This window comes from Gamsiella multidivaricata (genome assembly GCF_025024155.1).
Source record: "Gamsiella multidivaricata strain RSA 2152 chromosome Unknown BC939scaffold_67, whole genome shotgun sequence".
Taxonomy (NCBI): Eukaryota; Fungi; Mortierellomycota; class Mortierellomycetes; order Mortierellales; family Mortierellaceae; genus Gamsiella; species Gamsiella multidivaricata.
The window spans coordinates 65,980-90,205 of NW_026251775.1; the positions used below are offsets into that span (position 1 = coordinate 65,980).

Below are 24,226 nucleotides of genomic sequence, written 5' to 3' on the forward strand. Positions count from 1 at the left end.
TGTGGTGTGGGTTGTCCCTTGCGGTCTAGTAAATGTCCGAAAGTCGATCGACGACATGTCGTGTTCGCCCAAGGTCAACTCTACCCTTAATGAGGTCGGATTTTTTTGGTCCTTGAACACGCTATCCCATGTGCTGTTCTTAACTAAAATAGATTAACAGGTGAAGGAGCAGTCAGCTATGCTGCGTGGATTGCCAGGCTGTCTAATGTCGCTTCCCAGTAACCAGTGCTTTTATACGTACCTTCAACCTTGGCACCTGGTTCGCGAGTGGATATGATTTTGACAGGAACATCCTTGGCTCTGCGTCTCAAAGGAGCGTATATAGTCTGTCCTGAGGCTTCAAAAATGGGAGGCTCTCGTAAAATGCGCTTGAGATTCCGCTGTACAATTGATCGGTATCCTGCAGGTACCGATTTCCTGGGTGGTCTGGATGCAGTAATTGACCACTCGTCGTCGCTGCTACTCTCCAACGCCGCCCCATGCTTATTCCAGAATAATTCATCCATGGAGAGGCGTGCTTGGGTGAGATAGTGTTGTTTTGAGGGCCTACTCTTAAAGACTCTAGTGGACTTGGGACTGCTGCTGCTGTTGGGGATGTGGTCGTTACTTGAGATGGTGTCGTTCATGCTTTGGGATCGTAAACCAGGGCTTGGATGGATCGCGGGCTCAAGGTCCTGGGGAGTGGGAAATGGCGATACAAACGTGGGTGTGATCCTTTGGAATTTGGGTGATGCATTAGTTGCCAGAGCAGGTGAGGATGAATTAGAGGCGAACGTTGGTTTCTGGCCTATGGCTCGCTGTGGAATTCCTGTCGATATGGCCGTGGGTACAATTCTCTTTGTATGCACTGAGGACAATGTAGATGAAACGGCAGTGGCGGCTTTCTGCACTCCTGTGGTAAGTGAAGAAGACGCGAATTGAGAGGTAGGCGTCTCAACAAAACTGTGTTGTCCAGGAACGGCTGATTTCGCTTTAGTATCTGACTTCCTGCTCGTCTCGAGCCTTACCGCCAGCGGAAGGTCAGAGTCGCTATGGTGGTCGATGTATTCCAAATAAATATCCTCCAGATCGCTGTCGCCCTCCTCATCCTCTTGCTCTTCATCCTCTTCATCCTTGTCGTCTTCACCGTCAGATTCGTCGAGAGATATAGCCTCCGGCGTCTGTGACCTTTTGATCCGCCTTGAGCTATGGTGCATTTTGCTGTCGACAATGTCGTCTCGCCAGACTTCTAATGGTTGCGCCAGCAGCGGAATCTCCTGTGTGTGCTCCGCGAAGATAAATGTGCGATCGTTGGTGGTAGTCTCCTTTGACTGATCCCGAGTAAAGGTTGCTTCTTGAAGATCCAGACCATTCAAGTTCGAAACTCCTGGCGGCAGCAGTGAGTCCATACGTTCTTGCTCACTTTTGATCTCCTCTTTGATGCAGGTCGCTATGAATTCAGATAAAGTAATGTCAGTCCTATGTCTTATCAAAGCCGTCTGGACGAAAAGCCGGAGAAAAGGCGACTAAACACTAATGCTTACCTCGTAATTTGGCGATTTCCTTCAGGATATTACAACGCACACCAAAGGACTTGAGACCGAACTCGTCCTTGAGGGCCCGGTGGTCGATATCGTTGACCAAGATTGACCCATCGACATCATTTTCTACAGAGCGTACCAAGGTTCAGTTAGTATACAATGCATGACTGAAAAATATGCCTAAGCTTTGCACAGGCGTACCTTTCAGTAGCACGAGGGTCTCCTCTGGTAGGTTGAATGTTGCCTTGAACCATCGCTCTACTGCATCAACATCCCATGACTCGGGATTCATTAGCAAGTCCTGTAAGTTCATGATGTGAGGGCGATTCGGAGGGGAGAAAATGGGGCATTCATACGGTGGCCTGAGCAAAAGCGAAGAGGTAATGGCTATAGGCGGAGGAGGATGCATCAAAACAAAAAAAAAAAAAACCCCCCCCCCCCCCCATTTAAGTTTTCAAAACGCGTCTTTATTCGTATCCCACCAAAAAAGCACACAATGGACCAAGTTGCTCTCGGACTTAGGCTCCGCCCCGTTCATGGCCCCATTCTCGACGCGGTCGCCTTGCTGATCCCATATCATTTGATCTCTAAACTCGAGTTTGGCATATGGTGCGCAGCCCATAGCTTCTTCTGGCAGCGGTCAAAGCACATGATCACCGTCGCCACAATGCGGGATGTAATTGTAATTGTCGTTCTCGTCGTAATGTCCGGCACTGATATCGAGACCCAGATATCCTCAAAGATTCTTCCAAGCAGATCCTCAGAGCGCATCAAGGTATTGTCTGCCAAATCAGAGAAGATGGTTTTGATTGTCCTAGCCGTTGACCCATCCGCTGTGGCCTTGACTTTTCTGTCGATGGAGATTCGGCCTAAATTCATCGAGTTCGACAGGCGCAAATGAAGACGAATAATGAAGTGCAATGGAGCAATATATGTATCCTTCAGAGGCATGACCTTAAACATTCGTTGTTCATTATGCGTATTCCGAGTCCAAGGGTATTGTTAGACACCTGGCTGCTTCTACTCGTTCCAGGTTACATTCTTCTCAACATTCGTGAGATCTTTATTTGTACAAGCAAGACGTTTCATTCGGTCTAAATGAACTCGGCGCGGCAATATGTTCCTTAAGCAAAGACAATGCGCATCGTGTTGGTGTTGCCGTATCCAGAACGGAAGCCCTGGATCACAATCACAGATTGACCAGACTTAAGCAAGCCATGACTGATAGCCTGGTCCATTCCCCAGCGCAATCTGGCGTCGACGTCCTCTTGCCAGTCTTCATTCTTAGGCTCGGTGTAGAAGAATGGGTAGCAGCCGCGAGAGAGGTGAATCGCACGAGCAGTCGACTCCTTGCGGGTGACAATGACAACGTTGGCTTGAGGACGGTACTTCGAGACCAGACGGGCAGTGTCACCGGATGTGGAGAGAACAACAATCGCGCCTGCGTTCTGCTCGTGTGCAGCAGACACTGCCGACGAGGCCACGGTCTCGGTAGTCTCGGTAGGGCGTTTCTGGAGCATGCGGAGCTCGTTGAACAGTGGTGGGTAACAGATAGCGGACTCGGCCAGGACACAGGTCTCAGCCATGGTACGGACGGCCTCCAGAGGGTACGAACCCTTGGCAGTCTCTCCGGACAACATCACACAATCAACTCCATCCAGAACAGCATTGGCAACGTCCGAGACCTCAGCACGAGTAGGACGAGGGTTGTACTTATAGTGTCCAGACGAATAGAAGATAACACGTTAATAAGAAATTCGATGCCATTAGCTTATATTCCCACATGTATAGATCGGCAGAGTGAAGGATGTCCTTGCTCGAATGATATCACTTACTGTCATCGACTCCAACATCTGTGTGGCACAAATAACGGGCTTGCCAGCGAGGTTGCACTTGGAGACCATCATTTTTTGGGCGAGGAAGACCTGCTCGCAAGGGATCTCAATACCAAGATCACCACGGGCGACCATAACACCGTCAGTGACCTCGAGGATCTCATCAAAGTTCATGACACCCTGATGGTTCTCGATCTTGCTGACAATCTTGATGTGCTTGCCCTCCTCGCCAAGGACCTTGCGAATCTCACGGACATCGTCCGCGCGACGGATAAATGAGGCAAAGATAATGTCTACATCGTTTTTGACACCAAACTCAAGATCCTTCTTGTCCTTCTCAGAAAGTGCAGGGAGATCGACCTCAGTCTTGGGCAGGTTAACACCCTTTCTGGAGCAGAGCTTGCCGTTATTCAAAGCCTGGACCTTGACGTGATCATCTTCGACTGCGAGGACCTTGAAGGAGAGAACACCATCGTCGATATAAATGACCTTGCCTGGAACAATGACCTTGGTCAGGTTCTTGTAGTCGATATACATGACCTCGCCTGTGCAGGTCTCTGCATACTGGTCGTCTGTGGAGAAAATCATTTCGTGACCGGCGGAGATAGGGACCTCGACATCGTCCTTCATTAAGCCAGTGCGGATCTCGGGACCCTTGGTATCAAGGGCGATTCCGACGGGGCGACCAGGGTGCTCTACGATGGTTCATGCAGAATCATAAACGGGAGGATTAATGGCGGAAATAACCGTAACAAGACGCGGACATTGTCAGACGGCCGCATTTGGGGTGAAAGAAAGTGCTCGTAGAATGATCGGCAGGGCTGGCGGACGCGGGCAAAATGAGCGCGGAATAATAGTAATGAGGCAAAATTGATACTTACCAAGAACACTCTGGCGGGTATTGTCGATGACAGACTGGTGGTACTCATATGAACCATGGCTGAAGTTCTAACAAACGGACAATAGGAGGTGCTCTCGGGGGTCAGCTCAAGGTCGCGACTCAATGACATTCAAACTTTGATTTAGCGTAACGCGCCAGATCGTGCCCTTTCAGAGGAAGTCCGAAGCCGGAATGTCCTCCTTCAGCCTCATTGACGCGAGTGAAACATAAATGGGGGATAGGTGCATTGTCCACAGTTCATGCACGCCAGAAACATGGCAATCAATCTCAAAAATAAAATCGTCTCTCCTTCCCACGCTCCACCACATACACATGGAACTCGCGTCACCATTCATCTCCGTAGAGCATCCGATTACACGGCAGAATACTCACCATGCGGACAATGTTCATACCGGCATCACGCAATTTGGACAGCATCTCCACGTTGTTGGTCTTGGGGCCTAGATGGAGCGATATATCGTCATTTAGCACAGATTACAAAATGTCAGTATGGGGTCCATTTCTCAAGGCAATTTCTTTGCTAATGCTCCGTGGATACGGTACCGATGGTGCAGATGATGGAGGTCTTGCGCGTGTTTTTGGGCTGGAAGTCGATATCGAGGGACGAGGTCCACTCGAGGTTGGTCTTGATTGAGTCGTTGAACATGTTGTCGATTAAAATATTCTATCTCGGGGGGGCGACTGAGGACTCGAGGCTGGTGTAGTTGGACAGACGGAGATTGTCAGAGGAGCTAGGAAGTGATGGGGTTGATGAATGAATGAGCGAACGAAAGAGAGGAATGAGGAAGGGGAAAGGGCAAGGAACAAACACCATTTTTATTTGCTGCAGTCTTATCATGTCCACTATCGGATACACTTTTTGATTGACGTGCCAGCGCCACACAACCATGCAGCGCATTTCATAAACAGATCCCACCGCCTCATTGCTGGTCAGCCATAGCGGACACCCCAAGAGAAGGTCACTCCTGCATCCCTCGGACAATGTCAGTCCTTGGGAGGCAGATAGACACACACTATGCTGGTATGTAGCAGATTCTTGCACTGGCGGCGGCACTGGCTACCCTGGGGCGACAATAGAAAGAGATATGCCTTTGACGATAACGAACAAAAAAAAAAAGAGAGTGGGGTCCACTCGATGCCTCCAGATGCCTCCAGATGCCTCCAGATGCCCTGAGGAGCCCTCAATTAGCCTCAGGGATCGGTGAGGGTAAAGACAGTCCGCGCTCTTCGTTTCGTTATCGCTCCACAGAGTTATGGTTTAGGTTGTCTTTTTTGCTATCGCTTGCGATCGCTTGTCCAATCTTCAATCTTTGTGGCAACTGGACAGTAACATTTCGACGATTGATCTGCCCAGAGAACGACATGGCCTCTTTCTTATCTATCCGCAGGTGCTGTTTGCGTCTGTCCCTGCGCTCTTTCCCTGTGTTTATTTTGGTTGGATGGCGATGATCGCGTTATAAGTTGATTCAGCCTCTGCTGGGAGACTACTCCTGCTCCTCCTCCTCTTCCTCTTTATCCTCATCTTCATCGCACAGTCTCAGATTCTCAGATTGTAAGCAAGTTACTCCACCATGGCCTCCGCGGCTGCAAGGTTGCGCAGAAGCATCACACCTTCGGTGAGCTGCTTATAGTGTCAAGCGCGATAGCCCGTATGTCAATCGGGGCGGGAACTTGGATCGCCAGCCTGTATCTTTAGATGGACCACCATTCCAGCCCTGATCATCTTCAGAGGTGATTCTAGGTACTCTTGATCGTGTGCGACCTTGCCGAGTAAATGGCGCGCTAATTTCCCTCCCTAACGCTGCTCTCTAACCTCTTCGTCTCAAATATCTGAACATGCTTGGCCTGATGAAAGAAGCGATGAAAAGGATAATGAGGCTGCGCCTCTTCTGATGAACTTTCATCTGCGTCCTACCTCAATCCCCATCCTTAAAGGGCTAATAAGTAAGATCAGCGCCTTCACTATTCAGATCATTTATATCTCGAGCAGGTTACTAGACACCGGCGATTGGCATGTGGCATCAGCAGGACTTTCTAACCGTAACTCGCAGGCCAATGTTGGTGAGCAGCACGTCAGATGGCTCAACCACTTTATGAAAGAACGATTGGGACTCGTCGAGTTCATGATAGCCACTGTCTGACTCGTCCAGAAATCCGCCACAAGGATCCCTCCATATACGATTGCATAGTTCCCCAAGGACGTCAATTGGGTCGAATCAAACTTGGCAAGGGCACTGGGCGAGATACCCATGACATTTTCGGCTGAGATCAGCATCCCTCCGCCCCAAGGACCGTTCAACCAAATATCCTGCAGATTCTGTACATTACCAATAGCAATATAATCCTACAGTATGGTTCCAGGATTGATAGGATGGTCTCGAGGTCGGACTATGGGGCAATGTAAGTGATTTGACCGACCCTGAGGCAGACGCGTGTGCCATTGAAAAGTCTGGTGGCATATCTGAGAACACATGTGGCGAAGACACTTAAGACGACGTCGCCGTTGCTAGTAACGAGAGTGGGGGGCTTAACGCCCTCAAAGACAGCGGGCTCTGTCGTGGATGTTTGAGTCATTCTTTAATCGTATTGCTTATTGCGATGGGTGAGAGTGAAGAGTTATTTGGAGTTTTGTGCTGCGTACTGTTAGAACTTACTTGGAGAACCATCATATCTATGAAAACATGGATAAACAGTTAGCCATTGCTCAGAATCCTGGAAGGATTGACGCGAATGGTACCACAAAGCACAAATAGGCAATAAACAGAATGGAGCATAGCGCCACAGAATTATGCAAATCAAACTGAATAGATGAAATGTTCGAAGGCCGCAGTGCTGTATTCGCTGCGGCGCGTTCATGAAGGAGGTCATGTCTGTGCGCACAACAGTGCAGCGGTAAAAGCATTTATCCTCAAAAACGCCTGCAAAGGATTGTAGCGGCTGCAATGCTAGATTCTCAATGGCAGCCTCAGCAGTCTTATTGCGAACAGAAACAGATCAAAGGTAAAGGTGTGTCTAGCAAATCCACAAGGAGCACTAATGACCGCAATCTTGAAACAAGGACTGTGGTCTCGTTTCGAGTAAGGGTATTAGATCTACAGGAACCCTTATCCTGCGCCGAAGATCCAATTGAGAGAATAGGAAAGGATGGATGGATGGATCTGCAAAAAATTGTTAGCCAATGGGAACAGCCAATTTGGCAGACGTCCTCAACACGCGTCTGAAACATGAACGCGTAGGATGTATTGATAAGACGGTGCTGACAGCTCGTCTGGTCCAATGCTGTAAAGAACACAACGACGCGACGCGTAGCCTAGGAGCCTTAATGAGCCTGCAATCAACTAGTACGATCGCACCCAAGCTGCTCAAACTTAAAAAATTCGGGTTCTCTCCCCACCGTCTTCTTTCCAGTCCCGTTCGCTTGGCAAGAAAGAGCGAGCGCACACATAGCACTCATGAACAGTCTAAGTGCCGACTGATTACAGCTAGTTTATTGTTGCGGATATGTCCTTAAGAGGAGGATATGGCCAGTGTTCATTGGCGGCGTAAGCAAGCACTGGCGCTGTTGCAACATGAAAAGTTCACTCCAAATGTCCGCTGCAACATGAGATGCATCAGTCTATTCTTGCAGGGACATCACAGTCTTCGTTTGGGGTAAGATACTGTCGCAGAGTAAAGTAATACTATTCATTGGAAGGCGGATACTGCTGTGCTCTGTCGAGTCTTTTCAGCAGCGCACAAGAGAAGAGTTTGTACATTTCCATGAAGCTGCTTTCCATGGTAGAAATAAATGACTATTCTCTCTCTGCTTCTTACTGGGCTGTAACTGCTGCAAAGTACCCAAGAAACAAGTTTCTGTATGTCCGCTTCTCGAAACGACAGGCAAAAAGTGAGAGCCGACCGAGGGCACCAGTCTGCTCTACTTCCTGCTCTACTTTCTGCTCTACTTTCTGCTCTGCTCTGCCACCACGTTGTCCCCACACTCTCACACACACACTTTCACACTCTCTTTCCTCATCAACTCATCCTCATCATCTCATCCTCCTCCCCTCTTTTTCCTCCGCTGGATTGAACATTTCATCTCTTTGTCATTACTCCCGCCCTCTACTCAATCTGTCCTCAGCGAGAGAACGTGCTCTCTCTTCCCCTCCTCCTCCCTCATTTCGCCACTCGCACGCTCTCTTCTCGCTTTTCTCTTTTTCATATACTCCCGTCCCACCCTTCCATCTTGCACTACATACTAGTCTATTATCTTATTTTATTTATTTTTCGCACAAAGCAGCCAGTCAGCCCGCCACTGCCTCCACTTCTTCCCCCGCTTCCATTTCCCCTGGCAAGTCTCCGTTTCGGTTCCTGCATCTCCTTCTCTCCTTCCTCTCTTCCTCTTCATCAAATCACCCCATTGCAGCCATGAAAAAGTTCTTCGGGGGTAAATCTTCAAAGGACAAGAGGCCCAACGGTGGCTCTCCCACCGCGCTCGCACCTGCCCAGCCCCAGCACCAACAGTCCGCCCGCCCCGTCAATGGTCAGGCACAACCCTCGCCCTCGCTTGCCTCCTCTCAGCCCGCCCCTACTGCCATGGTCTTCACCTCCCTGTCGCAACAAGGCCCTCCTCAACCACCAGCAGCAGGAACACCAGCAGCACCAACACCAGGATCTCACCAGAACGGCACTAATGGCACCTCTGGAGGATACGGCGGCGGATACCCGCCGCTCTCGGGAGCTGGAGGATACCCGCCCGTCAGTGGCCCACCATCGTCTTCCTCGGGCTATGGATACAACCAACAATCACAACAGCAGCAACCAGCTTACCCATCCATGCCTCAACCACACTCGCATCTGCAGCAGCACCAGCAAGGCGGTATTATGCCCCCGCCTTCGTCCAATCCCATGTATCAATCACTGCGCCAACAGCCTATCCCACCACCCTCATCAGCCCCATTCCAGGGTCAGCCCTATAATCCTAGCTACATGACCGCTTCTCCTTCGCATCAGCAGCAACTTCATCAACAGGAGGAGCAGCCAGGAATGGCTCGACCGAATGGTAGCAGGTTGACGGGAGACCCTAAGGAGGACTATCCGATTGTCATGGCGATCGATTTCGGAACGACGTTCACAGGATGCGCCTTTGCGTTCAGAAAGGACCCAGAAATTCAAGAGATCATTACCTGGTAAGCAAGATCCTTCCTCTATTACATCCTATGCCACAAAAAAACGAGTAGGACTACAGGATTATACAGGAAACAATGTGCGCGATTATGATACCAATATCCATCAGGTTCAGGGACAGGGACATGTTAATCGCGACAATTGGAATGAATGGTTTCATGATGGTCCATCCCTTTTGGTTTTGGAGCGGGCTGTTTTGCGCAGGAAGCATTGATGGGCAGGATCAAAAGGAAATCATGGAAAAAGCGCCGCCGCCTCAAGATGAACGGCCAGCATGGGTTTAACAACAAATAAATGAGCTTTTTAATAACATTCAGCACCCATTTCATGTCTCCTTCTCCTTCTTGGGGGGAGTACAAACGAAATTGGGGGCGGGCATACGAAGAAATCAAATGGATTGTCTGAGAGTGTATGTGCAACCGATGACGAAGGAAGTATTAACACTATAACACTATTCAATTGCAATTCTATATAGGCCTAAGCAGGCATATCAGTACCCGAAAGTACCGACCATCAGCTTGTACAAACTGGACTCGCCCGATTTCCTGGACTGGGGATACCCAGCGCGAGCGGTAATGATGACCCCGAACGCAAAGAAGCATCTGCTGCTCAGTAAGTTCAAGCTACAATTGGATGATCAGCAGGAGAATATCGAACCTTTGCCTCTGGGAATCAAACCACTGGACGCGATCTCGGATTATCTGTGCAAATTCCATGCGCACGTCGTCAAGGAGGCGATGAAGAACTTTGGATCGACCTATGATCAGTCCCATATCCAGTACTGTCTGACAGTCCCCGCCATGTGGTCCGATCGTGCGAAGCATGTGATGCGTCTGGCGGCTGTCCGGGCGGGAATGATCAGGGAGGACGATCCTGCGCATCGATTGATCATTGTGTCCGAGCCTGAGGCCGCGGCCATGTACTGTCAGTCGAAGGGAGATCAATTCAACCTGCAGAAGCACGACCGATTCTTGATCTGTGATGCCGGTGGTGGAACGGTTGATTTGATCGTCTTTGAGGTCGTTGATGTGAACCCGGAGACGGGCATCCGGAGTCTGCGAGAAGTCACGAGGGGTCATGGAGCCTCCTGTGGATCGGCCTTCTTGGACGCAAACATGGAGAAGCTGCTGAGAGAGAAGTTCCGGAAATACCCATTGACACCCATGGGATGGGGCACGATCATGGACACGTTTGTGAACCAGACAAAGCCAATCTTCCCAGGAACGGACCCAGAAATGTACCTGCAGGTTCCCAATATCCCAAACTTGCCTGACGCAAATGATATCGATATTGGGTTGGAGGACGGGATGTTGAAGTTGATGGTCTCGGAACTGCACGAGCGCGTGTTCGACCCTGTGGTGAAGGATGTACTGGACCTGATCGAGTACCAGCTTCAGCAGACGCATTGTGAGGCTATTTTCTTGGTGGGTGGATTCGGTTCGTCGCGGTACTTGTTTGATAGGGTCACGGCCAAGTTTGCGACATCAGGACGACAGGTGCGTGTGCCTCCTCGTGCAGAGTTGGCGGTCGTGCGTGGTGCGGTCACCTATGGTCTTCACCAGGGTTCGATTATCTCCCGTGTCGCGCGTCGTTGGTACGGAGTCGACTCGGCCATGGACTTTATTCCGGGTGTCGATCCCGAGGAGAAGAAGACGCTCTCGCGCGATGGCACAGTTCGTTGTAAGGACAGGTTTTCGGTCTATATTACTCCTGGTCAGTCTGTAGCGCTGGGCGAGTGTGTGACGAAAAAGTACATGACCTGGTGCTACCCACGCCCACTGGACTGCCCACTGTACGTGTCTGACTCGGAGAACGAGCCCCGCTATGTGGACGAGCCCTCGGTCAAGAAATTGGGCGACTTCCAGATCCCAATGCCAGACATCCCGGGCATGATGCCTGGAGCCGAGGTCCTGGTCGAGGTCAAGATGCATTTCGGAGAAACTGAAGTCCGTGCGGAGGCATTGGTGCTCGGACAGACGGTGACGGCCGTCTGTCAATGGATTGGATGATCGTCATGATCATTCAGAGAGGGGGGTGAAAGGAGTGTGCGGAGGGGTTCTCAAGGACGTCAGGAGAGGGTTCTCTCCATATTCACAATTACGGTTTTTATATCTTGATGCCATGGTGATAATAATAATAACACTCAAAAAAATGATTTTTTAATCCCCACAACTCATAGCTGGGCAATGATATGACTATTACATTCTCACCCATGTTGCCTAGTTCTTCGTGTTGTGCCTTTTCATTTAAAAACTCATCCAGATTAAATCTGATAGCCCAAGTTCTAAGTCATCACTGAGCTGGAGAATCGATCAGATCCCTCCCCTCAAAATTAACCTGAGACTGTGTCAAACTCCTGGTTAAAAGCTCTGGTCAGAATTGACACACGAGATTTCGTGTCAAAAAATGAATCAAGGGGTCAACTTTTGACCAGAAACGGGCACATATTCTAAGGCCATCAGGGGTTGGTACCCCAGATTAAATGCTTCATACCAGATTTTGATCTCGAATGAGCAATTTTATATGATGAGAGTGGAGTTTGAGAAAGCAGGCATAGTTTTTTAATTTCGCACTGAAGTCATCCAACTTCCGCCATAAAGACTGGGCTGAGGAATAAATCCAGGAACCAAAGTTTGTGCTAAATCAATTGAGGAAGTCGATTCATTCGACAGAAAGGGCATCTCATTAATGGAAGAGGAAAATGAAAATGATGAATAGATATAAAGATATAGTACAGGGAAACATAATGAGAGTGCAAACTTCTTTTTTTTTTAGCGACGTCCCCCACGACCACCACGGAACCCACCACCGCCACCCCCACGTCCACCACGGAACCCACCACGACCTCCAAATCCACCACGTCCACCGCCGCCACCACCGCCGCTGCGACGATCGTCCATACGCTGCTCAAGTTCTGGTAGAGTCTTGGCGACCTCGAGCGAGATGTTGTCCAGATCCGTCCATTTGTTCCCTCCCAAGAAGATGGTATTGTTCTCATCCACCTCCACCTTGTCCGAGACCACATCAAAGACGACGCCCATCATGTCCTTGGTCATGCGCATGCCCTTGACATCCTCGTAGCTCAGCTTGGGGAAGTTGCGGGTCAGAATATTGCGAACATATCCTGGGTGCTGGATTTCGTGCGTCAGACGGAAGACCATGGTCGTGAAGCCCTCGGCCGCAGACATGAGTGAGCGCGCACGAACACCGGCACCGTATCCCGAGATCTGAGCCAAGGCGGCCGCAAGCGCATCTGTGGCGTTTCCATCGAAATTCTCAGCGATCATCGATTCGGCAATAGGCTTGAACATAGGGATGACATTCTTCACGACCTTCGACACAATATCCGCCGCATCCTGAGCCGTCGCCGCAATGATATCCTCCGGCTGTGGAGGTCCGGCCTTGACCATCTCCATACCTGCCCGACGCTGAATGTTCTGGATCATGTACTCCTCCTGGGCCTTGTAGAAGGTCACGCACACACCCTTGCGACCCGCACGACCCGTACGACCAGAGCGATGGACATAGGTTTCGACATCCTTGGGGGGTTGGCAGTTAATGACAAGATCGACCATGGGGATATCGATTCCTCTCGCAAGCACATCTGTGCAGATGATGCACTTGACCTTAGCCTCACGGAATCCCTGCAAAGTCAACTCACGCTGCGCTTGAGGGATATCTCCATGCAGCACCTTCGCGTCCGCCTTCAACTTGGGTGTCAATCCCAATTCGTCTGCCTCCGCCTTTGTGTTCGCAAAGATAACCGTCAACCCACGGTTTCCACCATAGACGGCAACGACATCACCAATTACATCCTTGCGCGACTGCCATGTTGAAGGGATCGCATAATGACGAATATTCTCATTCGTCTTCACGCGCGAGTTCCCGACCAAGTCCACGTTGATGTACTTTGGATCCAGATATTTCTGCACCGTGCGCTTGATCCATTCAGGAGCTGTGGCAGAGAAGAGGAGCGTCTGGTGTTTGGGTGCGCTGGCGCCACGGGCCTCCTTCTGGGTCTGCACATGCTGCAGGGTTTGTTCCATATCGTCCGCGAATCCGATATCCAGCATCTGATCCGCCTCGTCCAGGCACACAAAACGCAGGTTATCGAGTTTAAGGTTGCCGCGGTTGACGTGGTCGAGAACACGACCAGGTGTGCCGATCACGACGTCGACGCCATTGCGGAGATGAGCCGTCTGCTCTGGCATGGGTGTACCACCGTAGAGACAGACGGACTTGAGACTGGGAGAAACATTCGTAAATTCGTTCGATACTTGGATGGCCAAATCGCGGGTGGGAGCTATAATACAACACAGTTGATATGGTTAGCATATCACGCAATACATACTACCCAATTGAAAATCCATTGATTTGTACTAACCAAGGACGAGAACACGAGGGGGACGACCACGATCTGCGGGGGCTCTGTCCTTGAGCAAGATCTCAACCATGGGCAACGCAAACGCCAAGGTCTTTCCAGTTCCAGTCCTAGCCCGTCCAAGAACATCGTTTCCATTGTAGATATGATCGAATGTCTCCGCCTGAATAGGGAACAACGCATTGATTCCTCGAGCCGCCAATGCCGCAATCGTGGAGGGCGAAATCCTGTACGAGCTCAGACGCAAATTCTCTGGAACCTCATCATGTACCTCCTTGTCCGCACCAGGCTCCGGTGTCGAATCGCGGGGAGTCTCTGCTGGGGGTGGTGACAGATCTTCAAGGCGGGCCTTCTTGGCTAAGGGTTTCGCCGTCTCCTTCTCCTCCTTGACCTTCTTGCTCTTCTTGTTACTGCTGTCCTCCGAGTCAGATTCTTCCGAGGAATCGGCGGCCTTGCGAGACTTCTTTTCCCTCTTCTCCTTCTTCTCCTTTTTGTCCTTCTTTTCTTTTTTATCCTTCTTTTCCTTCTTTTCTTTCTTCTCTTTCTTCTCTTTCTTTTCTTCTTTCTTGACCTTGTCCTTGACCTCGGAGTGGTCGGCAGACCGGAGTGTCATGTGGTTAGTGGGTGCTTCTGCTTTGATGGCGGGCATGAGTGCGGGATGAGAGGTAAGGGGAAGAATGAGGGCGCGTTGAACAAGTGTCGTATCTTTTTTTTTTTTTTTTTGGTGACTGCCTCAATAAACAAACATTGACCACATGTGATGTCTGCAATCATAACTAGGATCACTAGGATCTGACATTTCTGAACGTGGCACGCCTGCGCGTCTGGGGGGATCTGGCGTCAATAAAAAAAATCTGACGTTTCTGAACAAGTGTCTAAAAAGTGGTATTGTAGTCTAATTTTTGTTTTTTTTGTATGCTCTAGTTGATATGATATCTAGATAATGGACAATCCAAGCTTGGAGACAAACCAGTAAACCAATGTGTTCGCCTGGCTCTGATCCACCCACCAAACAAACACATCTAGAGAAATTGTCTTGAAGATAAACTGCCAGTACGCCTTACACCAAGCACTAAACGACTTGACCAATACAATCGGCTTGCTGCTACCACTCAAAGCAACATCTTTACGAATGTCACTCTTCTCCACCTCATAAATAATCTGTGCACAGTACTGTCCCATAACCGCAAACGTTCTCATCTGCGCTCCGTCGTCCGCGCCCAAATCCTCGTCCAGAGCTCGAAGGAGATCATTAGTCTTGAACAACAGCAACAGATCGCGTGGTACTTTGGCCAAAATATCCGCAATCTCGACCAACCAATTACCAGCGCCCTTCGAAATCTTGGACGTCTCTGCCTTGTTTCGTACCTTCTTCGTCAACTGCGCGTCCTGGATCACGTCCCAATCGCGACCGGTCAAGATACAGGCGAATAACTCATATGCGTCAATGCCGCCGAGGTTCAAGGCTCTGCGCTTGATCTCTTCTTGATCCGAAGCCATAATGGCTGTCCAAAGTCGTGCATATTCGAGACGGAAGTTCAGAGGGAGCTCGCGGTAGAGCCCATGGTCCAGCAAGATGATCTCAAAGTTGCGATGGGAGGGTGATCCTGCAGGCTTGGGACGGATCATCAGGTTGCCTGGATGAGGATCGCAGTGCAGGAAACCGTCCTTGTAGATCATTTGGGAGAACGTACGGGCCATCTCCTTGGAAACATCGGCGACCTTGATGTTGTTCGCTTTCAAATACTCGACATTATCGATCCTGGACCCATCCATGACTAAAGAAAAAAGATTAATAACGATGACTCAACTAATCTCTTACGAGTTACTGACATGTTAAAAACATCATAAAATTATAACTTACACTCCATGACCAAGACGCGCTTCTGGGCCCAAAGCACATCCGGAATCTTGACAGTTGAAGGACTCCCCTGAGCACGGGCCTGATCAAAATTAAAGGCTGTGCGCTGTGCATTAATGGCCTCGAATCGAAAGTCGAGTTCCTTTGGCAGGTTGTCCTGAATCTCTTCGCTCAGCCAAAGGAATTCGAACTCTGGGAAAGCATAGGCGATGAAACGTGCGAGAGCTTCAATAGTCTTCATGTCGATCTCTGAGAACTCATTTAAAGCCGGGTGCTGGATCTTGACAGCTACCTCGCGGCCATCCTTGAGCACCGCTCTGTGGACCTGGGCGAGTGAGGCCACGCCAATTGGGTTAAGGTCAAATGACGAAAAGACTTCAGAGAGTGGCTGACCGAGATCAAAAAGAAAGAGAGCCTGAATGGATTCGATGGACGAAGGTGCACAGCGGTCCTGAAGGGGTTCCATGGTCCTTGTCCATTCCTCTGGTAGCAGATACTTTAAACTGGCGAGGTGTTGGCCCTACGTGAAAAAAGGGGTGATAATTGCATGAGATCGCTGTTATCCGGTCATGTTGCAAAACAAAGCATAGCCATTGTTTGTGCTGAGCATACCAGTTTGATGTAGATCCCCCCGTTTTCGCGCATCATGGCCATGACTCGCTCAGCACTCCTCTTGTGCAGCCTGCTTTTGCGTCTCCGTCGCTCGAGTTCATCCTCGGGATCGTCGGCTTTCAAGTCCCGATTTCCGTGGCCAAGCGATAACTTGTAATCGTAGCCGGTCACAACGACCGCTTCGGCTGCAAGTAGAACCCTCCGAAAGGCGAGGGCTCTGTGTTTGAACGAATCGCTCATGCCATACAGCACAGCACCTGTGGCGAGAGTGATAAGGGGGACAGACACCTTCAAAGGGATGCGCCGAGTGGGTGAGGCTGAGGGGGGAGCGAAGAAGAAGCGGAAGGAGGGGAGGCAGCCGGTCGAAAGGTGGGATGAGTCGTTGAAATGAACCTGGACGAGGAGGTATGAGGAAATGAGTGCTGGAGCAAGCGAGGTAAGCGATTCATCTTAGGTGCTGTCAAGGATCCGCCTTTCCATGGACTGGAGAAGAGGGCCCGGGTGGCCGAGGCATCTGTGGCCTTGGACACCACTGGCCTCGTCAACGACAGCATTTGGTAGAGTGGGGTGTGATGGAGTGGAGTCGAGTGAAGGAGGATGAAGAAGAAGGGATCAAGTTCTTCCCTTCGTCATTTTTCAAAAAAGGAAATAGCATGCTGAATCTTATTCGGCAGATGTCAACGACTCGAAAACCGGTTCAGGGCACAGACATTCGCACCCACAGTCACCCAAACAACCATTCTCACACACCGCTCATTGCACCCTCTCACCTCACAACCATGGGTATCGGACCAGAACTACCGCCTCATCTGCAGAAGAGGCGTGCCTCAAGCGACCACGGCAACAGCGACAGTAGCGACAGTAGTGATGGGGATCAGGGCGACATCGGACCCAGCATCGGGCCCAGCATCGGACCCAGCATACCGCCTCCACAGGATGAACCTGTCAGCTTCGAAGATTTTGCCCCCGCATTGCCGCCAGAACTCCTTGAAGCCAGGCGGTTGGCTAGAGAAAAGGCACAACAGCCCAACATCTCCAAACGGGTCCTCGGACCCACTCTGCCGCCCTCTGCATCAGCTTCGTCGGGATCTAATCGTTATGGCGACGACAGCGACAGCGACGATGAAATTGTTGGGCCAGTCTTACCCTCAAACGTGGATCGAGAGGCCATGTCCAGACAGAGCAAAATCCAGGAGTTTGAAGAGCGTGCAGAGAGGATGCGGAAAAAACTGGCTGGGGTAAATCGTACAAACGTTCCTGCGAACTAGACGCGGATTTAAAGTCATTGATTGGCCTTTGACCCATATTCTGCTTCAATTGAAAACTTAGAACGATAAAGAGGCTGTAGCCAAGGACAACAAGCCAATAAGAGAAGAATGGATGACGGTGCCTCCAGAGTCCAGACTCTTTGGGGGTAGGCCCTATCTTGGTCTTCTGCACATCTTCATTACTATGCCCTATTCGATTTTCATATGTACTCATAGCGAGCCCTTCTCATTATACTCTCCTTTTCAAAGACGATCCGCTTAAGATAACGGCAAGGACGTTTCAAAAGCGCGAATTGAAGCCCCAAGACTCATCGCTGTGGACTGAGACTCCAGCGGACCGTGAAAAAAGATTGCGAGGAGAACCCAGAGATGAAGGTGGAGACTCGGGCCGACACAAGAAATCGAAGCATCGTGATGACGATGATGAGCCAGTCCGTCGCTCGCAAGTCGATATTGAGCGCGAGGAGCAGATTCGAAAGTACAACGTACGTCATCCTAGACCATCTTTCTGCAGAAGTGCTACCGTAGTTGATGCCCATTGAATCTTTGCTGATACTCGTGAGTTCTTTTTACTGATTGACCTCACCTTCACATAGGCCGAGCACAGATCTCAGTCTCTATTCGAGGTGCATGCATCCAAGTATATCAAATCCAAATCATGGCAAAAGAACTCAGACGATAACCCCTCAGCTCGACCTTTTGATCGCGAAAAGGACGTCTTGGGAGGACGTCGCGTCGATCACCGCCAGCGAGACGAGCTAGTCAAGCAGGCCCTGGATTTGGGTTCCAAGTTCTCGAGAAGCAAGGGCGGAGCCTTCTCATAGTCGAACAAAGACTGTGTACAGTACATATCATCTATCAAACGTCTGTCGAGTGAGAAATAAATGCAAAGCAAACATAAAAATGAGAGGCTATCTGTCTTTATTGTTAGTGGTGATAGTATAGACGGGTAAAAGTACATCCACATTTATTGGTTCGAAGCAGCAGCAGCAGCCTTCTCAGCCTTCTCGGCCTCTCTTTCCAAAATGGCCTTCTGCTCCTTTCTGCGCTGGCGCTCCTCAAACAACTTGCGGTGGGTAATAATACGCTCGATGATGGATTCGGTAGTGACAGAGTTCTGAGGATTATCGATCTCAGCATAGATGCCACGCTCCTTGGCAAGCTTATAAGGATCTTCGCCGTTGGTGTCGTTCAAGGATGGGGTGTTTCCGTGAACGACCACGTCGACCTTGTAGACCTTCTCCAAGACCTGATCACTGACACTGTAAGGAGCGCCAATAACGACCTCATCGACATACTACATCGATTCGAAGTAGATAGTGCAGAATAAAAGTCAGCTGTAAGAAAGGCAGCGAATCAACATAGATTTTGCAATGACAAGTTCTTTAACTAAAACTTACGCGACAAGCCAAGACACTCAGGACGCGCTCGTGAAGGTTCATCAGAGGGTAATTGACTCCCTTGATCGCATTCACGGTCTGATCATCGTGAATACCGACCAAGAGGTAGTCACCCATCTGCTTGGCGCGCTTCAAGAATTCGATGTGGCCTGGGAGAAGAAAGGATTACATATTCGTTAGTAACCAACCCACTCAACGGATGCGATCACTTGATCTCCGCTTCTTGTCGAAAACAGATTAATGTATTACCGGTGTGGAAAAGATCAAAGGTTCCATCGACATAAACGACCTTATCGCCAGCCTTGGGCTCTCTTCCCTCAGAGAACTGAACGATCTTGCGAGATGTGGGCAGGAAGTGAGAGATCTTGGTGTCGGGCTTGGACTTGGATCCTCCAGTCGAGAAGGTGCCCAGCTCGGCAGTGTTGACAGACGAGATCGAAGAGGCAGAAACGGAGCCGCGACGCTTGTGGTGATCCTTGGTCATGAGCAGCATGCGTCCGACGAGCTCAGTTGTGGAAATGTCCTGGGTACGCTTGCACTCCCTAGTATAGTAGCAACAAAGAATCAGATATGAGAAAGACGTAGATCAGCTGCAGAGGAGGCGAAGAACTTCTTTAAATTCAGACTGAAAATATCAGGCTGTCGATTTACCTATAACGACCAGCATCTTTCACAACCTGGTAGCAGTCAGTACCGTCGGCCATGGTTGTAATATCATCACCGTGGACGCAAAAGTCGCAATTGTACTTGTCCATCCACTCCAACGAAGTCAAGTAGGGGGCATTGGGGACGACCTCATCGACCCACTTGCAAGCAGCAACAGCGGCATATCTAAAGCAATGGAAGGACAAAGTAAATTGGTTTAAATTTTGCTCTGAAATCCTCCCGTGAGAAATAAAGCACATGGCCGCGAGATGTGCTTGCCACGAGTACAACGGGCAATTTAAGCAAAAACGCCTGATCTTCATCCCAATGTCAACGCCATTGACTCAAGAGTACTTCAGACTGGTGTCTGAGACACATTAGCTCTTCCTATTGCCTGCTGAACAGACCGATGGCGATAGTAATGTGATCCAGGTTCTCATACCTCTCATCCTCCTTCATAACAGTGGGTCCTTTGTGGTGCTCAATTTCCGCGTCAGAGTGGACACCAACAACCAAATAGTCGCCCATGGCCTTGGCCTGACGAAGGGCGTTGAAGTGCCCTTAGTGGCGTAGAAAGACAAAGAAAATATGAAAAAGAAGTTCCCAGAACGTGGGTCAGATGATGAGAGGTCTAGTCAAGTTGTGTTCCTTGCATCACTCAGGTCATGCAGCGTGTGAAACTAACCAAAGTGCATGAGGTCGAAGCACCCGTCGACCCAGATGCGGACGGGCTTTCTCTTTTCAGCGGAGACAGACATAATGCAGAAGAAGTGGATGGGGCGATGAGAAGGTTGATGATGGGCGTGAAAGAGTAGGAAAAAAGATAAAAATAAAAAATCTAGACCTTTTTATGTGAAGACTAGACCTTTTTTATGTGAAGAACGTGCTCAACTTTTTTTGGGGGTAAAAATACAGCTGCTTTTTCATATGCATGCAGATTGATGTGGAGAGTTGCTTCTCTTGGCCAAAATTGACCGCTACCCTATTTACTATTTACTACTTACTATTAGGCACCCATGGTCTTTCACACTGATATAATGCCATTGTCGACGTCCTTGAAGTTCAGGTAGCCTCGTAATGGAGCATCGAGATATTCACCGACACTGGCCACAGCTGCCCTGGCGCGCTCACAGTAAGGCGAACGGTTTAAGGGGCCTGAGTTATGGTTGCATAGAGATAGCACAGATTATTGGGCGCGGTGGAAAATAAAATTGGCTGCAGCTGGTGCAACAAATAGTTCCCTCTTTCACTTCTCACTTGTAAGGGCAACGAACAATCGATTGCTGCTGGTTGAGATAGACATCCATCCATGGCGTACAACAATCCATCCGTCCAAAGGAAATGAGGCCATAGACTAACCATCGCGTCTTTCTATCTCTACCTACCCATCTTCCATTCTTGATCATGATCGCCGTTGATACCCGTCCGCATCGTAACGGACACCATCGACACTTCTTCGGGACTATACCTTTTCTATTATCATGGACTATGTGGCGTACCTTCTTGATCGGACTCTCTCGCTGGAATCGAACCAAACCAAACCAAATCGTCTTGTGGAATCGCCGAATCAACACTTTACCTGGACACCAACATCGACTGGATAATGGAAAACATACTTGGCTTTGTGGACCAATCAACATCATCTAATCTACTCCAACAACAAACGACCTGCAACACCAAAACGGTTGATCCATAACCATCACAGACATAATGGCCAGCCACAAGATTGCCAAGAACGGCCCCGCTGATGAGATCGAGCTCTCTGTTGCTCAGGCTCTCTTTGACTTGGAGAACAACGTCGCTGATTTGAAGAAGGAGCTCAAGCCCCTTCAAATCTCCAGCGCCAAGGAGGTGAGTCCTTGACCCGTTTTCTCAACTCAAGTGCCAGGACCAAGGCGAGGAACTCAGCAGAAACAACAGTAGTGACAATCGAACAAGTCCGCACAGCACACCACACAGGAATCGCTTAGCATAGGATTGCTACAAACAGAACCATCATCTCAGAAGGACCAGATCAGGTTGGAATCGCAAGTCCATAACTGGACAGAAAGGGAGCACAGGCGACTGGGTACTGTCTTTCAACATCCCAGCTGTATATCAGACCCTCCATCCTTCAGTTGGTTGAGAAGCGCGATTCGCCTTACTACAGTGCTGCAACTCTGATGGCCACATGAACTCTATCATACATGGGATCACCAGTACGGCACCAAAATTATTTTAGCAGCATACAATCGAGGAAGCAATATTCTTGCTATGGAGCCTTGATGGAAAAGCAGGATGGTTAAGCAAGGACATTGGACGTGAACCAGAACTCAAGCATCTGACCACATGTCATTATCTATTCTATCGTGTAATCTCACGTAGATCGAGACCGGTAACGGTAAGAAGGCCATCGTTGTCTTCGTCCCCGTCCCCCAGCTGAAGGCTTTCCACAAGATCCAGCAGAGGTATATTTAAATTTTCAGGATTTCGTTGCGCCATCACGGTTGACCATAGAGTATTGAACCCTCGACTAACGCAATTCACAATATTTCTGTACATTTTCCCTTCGCTTAGACTCACCCGCGAGCTCGAGAAGAAGTTCTCTGACCGCCACGTTGTCTTTGTCGCCCAGCGCCGCATCATGGCCAAGCCCACCCGCACTTCCCGTGCCAAGCAGCAGCGTCCCCGTTCCCGCACTCTCACCTCTGTCCACGAGAAGCTTTTGGAGGACTTGGTTTACCCCACCGAGATCACTGGCAAGCGCACCCGTGTCCAGACCGACCAGAGACGCATCATCAAGGTGTAAGTATTTTTATCCGAATGCATGGAATTGTTGAAGAATCAAATCCGTCGCGATATATCAAACGTCGAGGCTGCGCCCAGTGTCACTAACTATCTGCTGTGCTTTGTTTCTCTGCTTCCTCCAGCTTCCTTGATGCCAAGGACTCTACCTCTTTGGAGTACAAGCTCGATACTTTCTGCGCTGTCTACAAGCGTTTGACCGGCAAGGAGGTTGTCTTTGAGTTCCCCGCTCACCACGCCGAATAAATACTTTTATTTTTCTCGGGAAAAAATACCGGACCTTATATTAAAAGGGGACATTACCGGGCAGATCCTTTTTTTACTGAAAAAAATAAAGAACTCTCTCGTTGTTCATAACCACGCAACGTCCCCGTTACCGCGTCCTTTTTGTTTTGGCGCCTGACGGTATCGCGCGCAGCACGGACCAAGTACGCGCGATCTAGTGAGGGCTCAATTCGACGGACAAACAAAAATCGACATCGCAGCGAGGCAAAAACCACTGGATGCATTTGAGCTTTTCAGATCGATACATCGGTTATATTTCCTTCATGTCATTGTCTAATAATATACTACGATCTTAGAGGATCATCATTTTACGAGCGAAAAAAAAAAAAAAAAAAAAAAAAAAAAAAAGACTGCATACAGTCATCTTGATGTTCTTCACGCTTATCGTACTCATATACGACCAGTTGAAAATCCACGCCCAGATAAATGGTAGAGGACATTGAGTATCATGGAATGTAAAAACAATGCAGCGGCAAAAAGGAAGCAATATAGATACTTACATAGCATCCGCCACATCAACCTTTTTTATTTTCTTTGGAATATAACGCTTCGATCGATATCTTCTGGTATTCTTGAAAGAGATATGCCATGCATCTGTCTTCCACGATCCACTATAAAGCCAGATTGTCCGTGTTCATAAGCAATACCCCTTCAACAGAAAGCGTTGTTGTAGCATGTCACTTACTTCGCATTGGTTGAGACTTGAGCGCTCAACACTTGCGAGAAAATCATCTCAATCTTGATTATCAATTGTAGCGCTTTGATCTGTGAAATATAATGAAAAGCAGGATGAGCTCAGTACAAGGTCATAGGCTTAGCCCTGATGGATATTGCTCATGGTAATTAAAATGTTGTCCATGGCATAAACTCGAAGCCAGCAGTACCTTCATTTTCGAGCGTCTCTTCAGCTGTTCTCTGTTGAGAATCTACTTCGATTGTATGTTTGTATGTAGAGTAAATGTCTAAAAATCAAGGCACTCAGCCATCTCTGCCTCGAAGCAATCAAAGTAATACCTTCCAAGCCTATTATTGTCGATGTTATTTAGGATGATGCTGATGCGACAGTTATTCTTCTTTCAGCTTTAGAAATATGAGGCACATGTTAATAAGAAGAGACAGAGACAAAACTGGCATATCTTACATCGGTCGGCATCTTCAATTACCATATGCCGATTCCGCCTCCTTGACCACTGCATCCTGTGCCGCACATGCAAGTCTCTGCTTGGTCCAAAACTGTTCCTCATAGTGCTTCTGAAACTTGTTGAATTCGGCATTTAAAAACTCACGGCGCTTCGACGAGATTCTTGAAGACTGCAGAAGATCCTCAAACGACTTGGTCGCGGATTCTCGATAGGTCAGACCGAAGTGGGTAATGAGGTTGGTGAAGAAGACATGCTCTTTGTCCTTCCATTCAAGGGCCTAGTCCAAAAACACTTGCATCATATCATAGAGGTTCTAGACAAAGCGAGAGGTCAAAACAGGATCATAAAAGCGCTCATGTACCACATGCATACCAGGACTCGCTAAGTCTGCTAGAGTTAAAGAAGCAAACCGCTAATGACAAGATG

General features: G+C 49.2%; 7 protein-coding genes across 7 annotated transcripts; 3 read left to right on the plus strand and 4 right to left on the minus strand.

Annotated features, from left to right (window-relative positions):
- Positions 1-2,501: 2,501 nt before the first annotated feature.
- BC939DRAFT_461467 (pyruvate kinase) lies at positions 2,502-5,055 on the minus strand. The gene is made up of 5 exons (XM_051557023.1): positions 4,800-5,055; positions 4,629-4,696; positions 4,237-4,303; positions 3,356-4,050; positions 2,502-3,232 (listed from the first exon to the last, which is right to left on the minus strand). The coding sequence occupies exons 1-5, from the start codon at positions 4,900-4,902 to the stop codon at positions 2,645-2,647; spliced, it is 1,521 nt and encodes a 506-aa protein (XP_051408874.1). The 5' UTR covers positions 4,903-5,055; the 3' UTR covers positions 2,502-2,644.
- A 4,226-nt stretch (positions 5,056-9,281) lies between these two features.
- On the plus strand, positions 9,282-11,431 carry BC939DRAFT_400922 (uncharacterized protein; the record flags this gene model as incomplete). Its single annotated transcript, XM_051552572.1, has 2 exons — positions 9,282-9,424; positions 9,898-11,431. 2 exons carry the CDS (start codon positions 9,282-9,284, stop codon positions 11,429-11,431), a joined length of 1,677 nt encoding a protein of 558 aa, XP_051408875.1.
- Positions 11,432-12,193: 762 nt separating this feature from the next.
- Positions 12,194-14,416, minus strand: BC939DRAFT_487731 (P-loop containing nucleoside triphosphate hydrolase protein; the record flags this gene model as incomplete). The annotated part of the gene is made up of 2 exons (XM_051559362.1): positions 12,194-13,725; positions 13,807-14,416. 2 exons carry the CDS (start codon positions 14,414-14,416, stop codon positions 12,194-12,196), a joined length of 2,142 nt encoding a protein of 713 aa, XP_051408876.1.
- A 243-nt stretch (positions 14,417-14,659) lies between these two features.
- BC939DRAFT_414525 (ABC1 family-domain-containing protein) lies at positions 14,660-16,864 on the minus strand. Its single transcript, XM_051552980.1, has 3 exons — positions 16,277-16,864; positions 15,668-16,184; positions 14,660-15,581 (listed from the first exon to the last, which is right to left on the minus strand). Exons 1-3 carry the CDS (start codon positions 16,514-16,516, stop codon positions 14,740-14,742), a joined length of 1,599 nt encoding a protein of 532 aa, XP_051408877.1. The 5' UTR covers positions 16,517-16,864; the 3' UTR covers positions 14,660-14,739.
- A 191-nt stretch (positions 16,865-17,055) lies between these two features.
- Positions 17,056-18,368, plus strand: BC939DRAFT_479989 (uncharacterized protein; the record flags this gene model as incomplete). The annotated part of the gene is made up of 4 exons (XM_051558896.1): positions 17,056-17,514; positions 17,606-17,690; positions 17,794-18,029; positions 18,141-18,368. The coding sequence occupies 4 exons, from the start codon at positions 17,056-17,058 to the stop codon at positions 18,366-18,368; spliced, it is 1,008 nt and encodes a 335-aa protein (XP_051408878.1).
- Positions 18,369-18,452: 84 nt separating this feature from the next.
- On the minus strand, positions 18,453-20,393 carry BC939DRAFT_461475 (uncharacterized protein). The gene is made up of 6 exons (XM_051557024.1): positions 20,275-20,393; positions 20,032-20,149; positions 19,596-19,775; positions 19,194-19,486; positions 18,945-19,093; positions 18,453-18,841 (listed from the first exon to the last, which is right to left on the minus strand). The coding sequence occupies exons 1-6, from the start codon at positions 20,345-20,347 to the stop codon at positions 18,512-18,514; spliced, it is 1,143 nt and encodes a 380-aa protein (XP_051408879.1). The 5' UTR covers positions 20,348-20,393; the 3' UTR covers positions 18,453-18,511.
- A 445-nt stretch (positions 20,394-20,838) lies between these two features.
- On the plus strand, positions 20,839-22,908 carry BC939DRAFT_461477 (40S ribosomal protein S7). Its single transcript, XM_051557025.1, has 4 exons — positions 20,839-21,440; positions 21,954-22,036; positions 22,146-22,373; positions 22,499-22,908. The coding sequence occupies exons 1-4, from the start codon at positions 21,300-21,302 to the stop codon at positions 22,617-22,619; spliced, it is 573 nt and encodes a 190-aa protein (XP_051408880.1). The 5' UTR covers positions 20,839-21,299; the 3' UTR covers positions 22,620-22,908.
- The last annotated feature ends 1,318 nt before the right edge of the window (positions 22,909-24,226 follow it).

Excerpts from the sequence above, each read along its gene's own strand:
- BC939DRAFT_461467 (XM_051557023.1), bottom strand. The coding sequence starts at position 4,902 with ATGTTCAACGACTCAATCAAGACCAACCTCGAGTGGACCTCGTCCCTC. Across the intron at positions 4,304-4,628 it reads GTATGAACATTGTCCGCATG|AACTTCAGCCATGGTTCATA; the intron begins GTGAGTATTCTG and ends TCCGTTTGTTAG. Across the intron at positions 3,233-3,355 it reads AGATGTTGGAGTCGATGACA|TACAACCCTCGTCCTACTCG; the intron begins GTAAGTGATATC and ends GGACACTATAAG.
- BC939DRAFT_414525 (XM_051552980.1), bottom strand. The coding sequence starts at position 16,516 with ATGAGCGATTCGTTCAAACACAGAGCCCTCGCCTTTCGGAGGGTTCTA. Across the intron at positions 16,185-16,276 it reads GGGGGATCTACATCAAACTG|GGCCAACACCTCGCCAGTTT; the intron begins GTATGCTCAGCA and ends TTTTTCACGTAG. Across the intron at positions 15,582-15,667 it reads GCGCGTCTTGGTCATGGAGT|TCATGGATGGGTCCAGGATC; the intron begins GTAAGTTATAAT and ends TTTTTTCTTTAG.
- BC939DRAFT_461475 (XM_051557024.1), bottom strand. The coding sequence starts at position 20,347 with ATGTCTGTCTCCGCTGAAAAGAGAAAGCCCGTCCGCATCTGGGTCGAC. Across the intron at positions 19,776-20,031 it reads GTTATGAAGGAGGATGAGAG|ATATGCCGCTGTTGCTGCTT; the intron begins GTATGAGAACCT and ends CCATTGCTTTAG. Across the intron at positions 19,487-19,595 it reads AAAGATGCTGGTCGTTATAG|GGAGTGCAAGCGTACCCAGG; the intron begins GTAAATCGACAG and ends CTACTATACTAG.
- BC939DRAFT_461477 (XM_051557025.1), top strand. The coding sequence starts at position 21,300 with ATGGCCAGCCACAAGATTGCCAAGAACGGCCCCGCTGATGAGATCGAG. Across the intron at positions 21,441-21,953 it reads AAATCTCCAGCGCCAAGGAG|ATCGAGACCGGTAACGGTAA; the intron begins GTGAGTCCTTGA and ends AATCTCACGTAG. Across the intron at positions 22,374-22,498 it reads CAGAGACGCATCATCAAGGT|CTTCCTTGATGCCAAGGACT; the intron begins GTAAGTATTTTT and ends TGCTTCCTCCAG.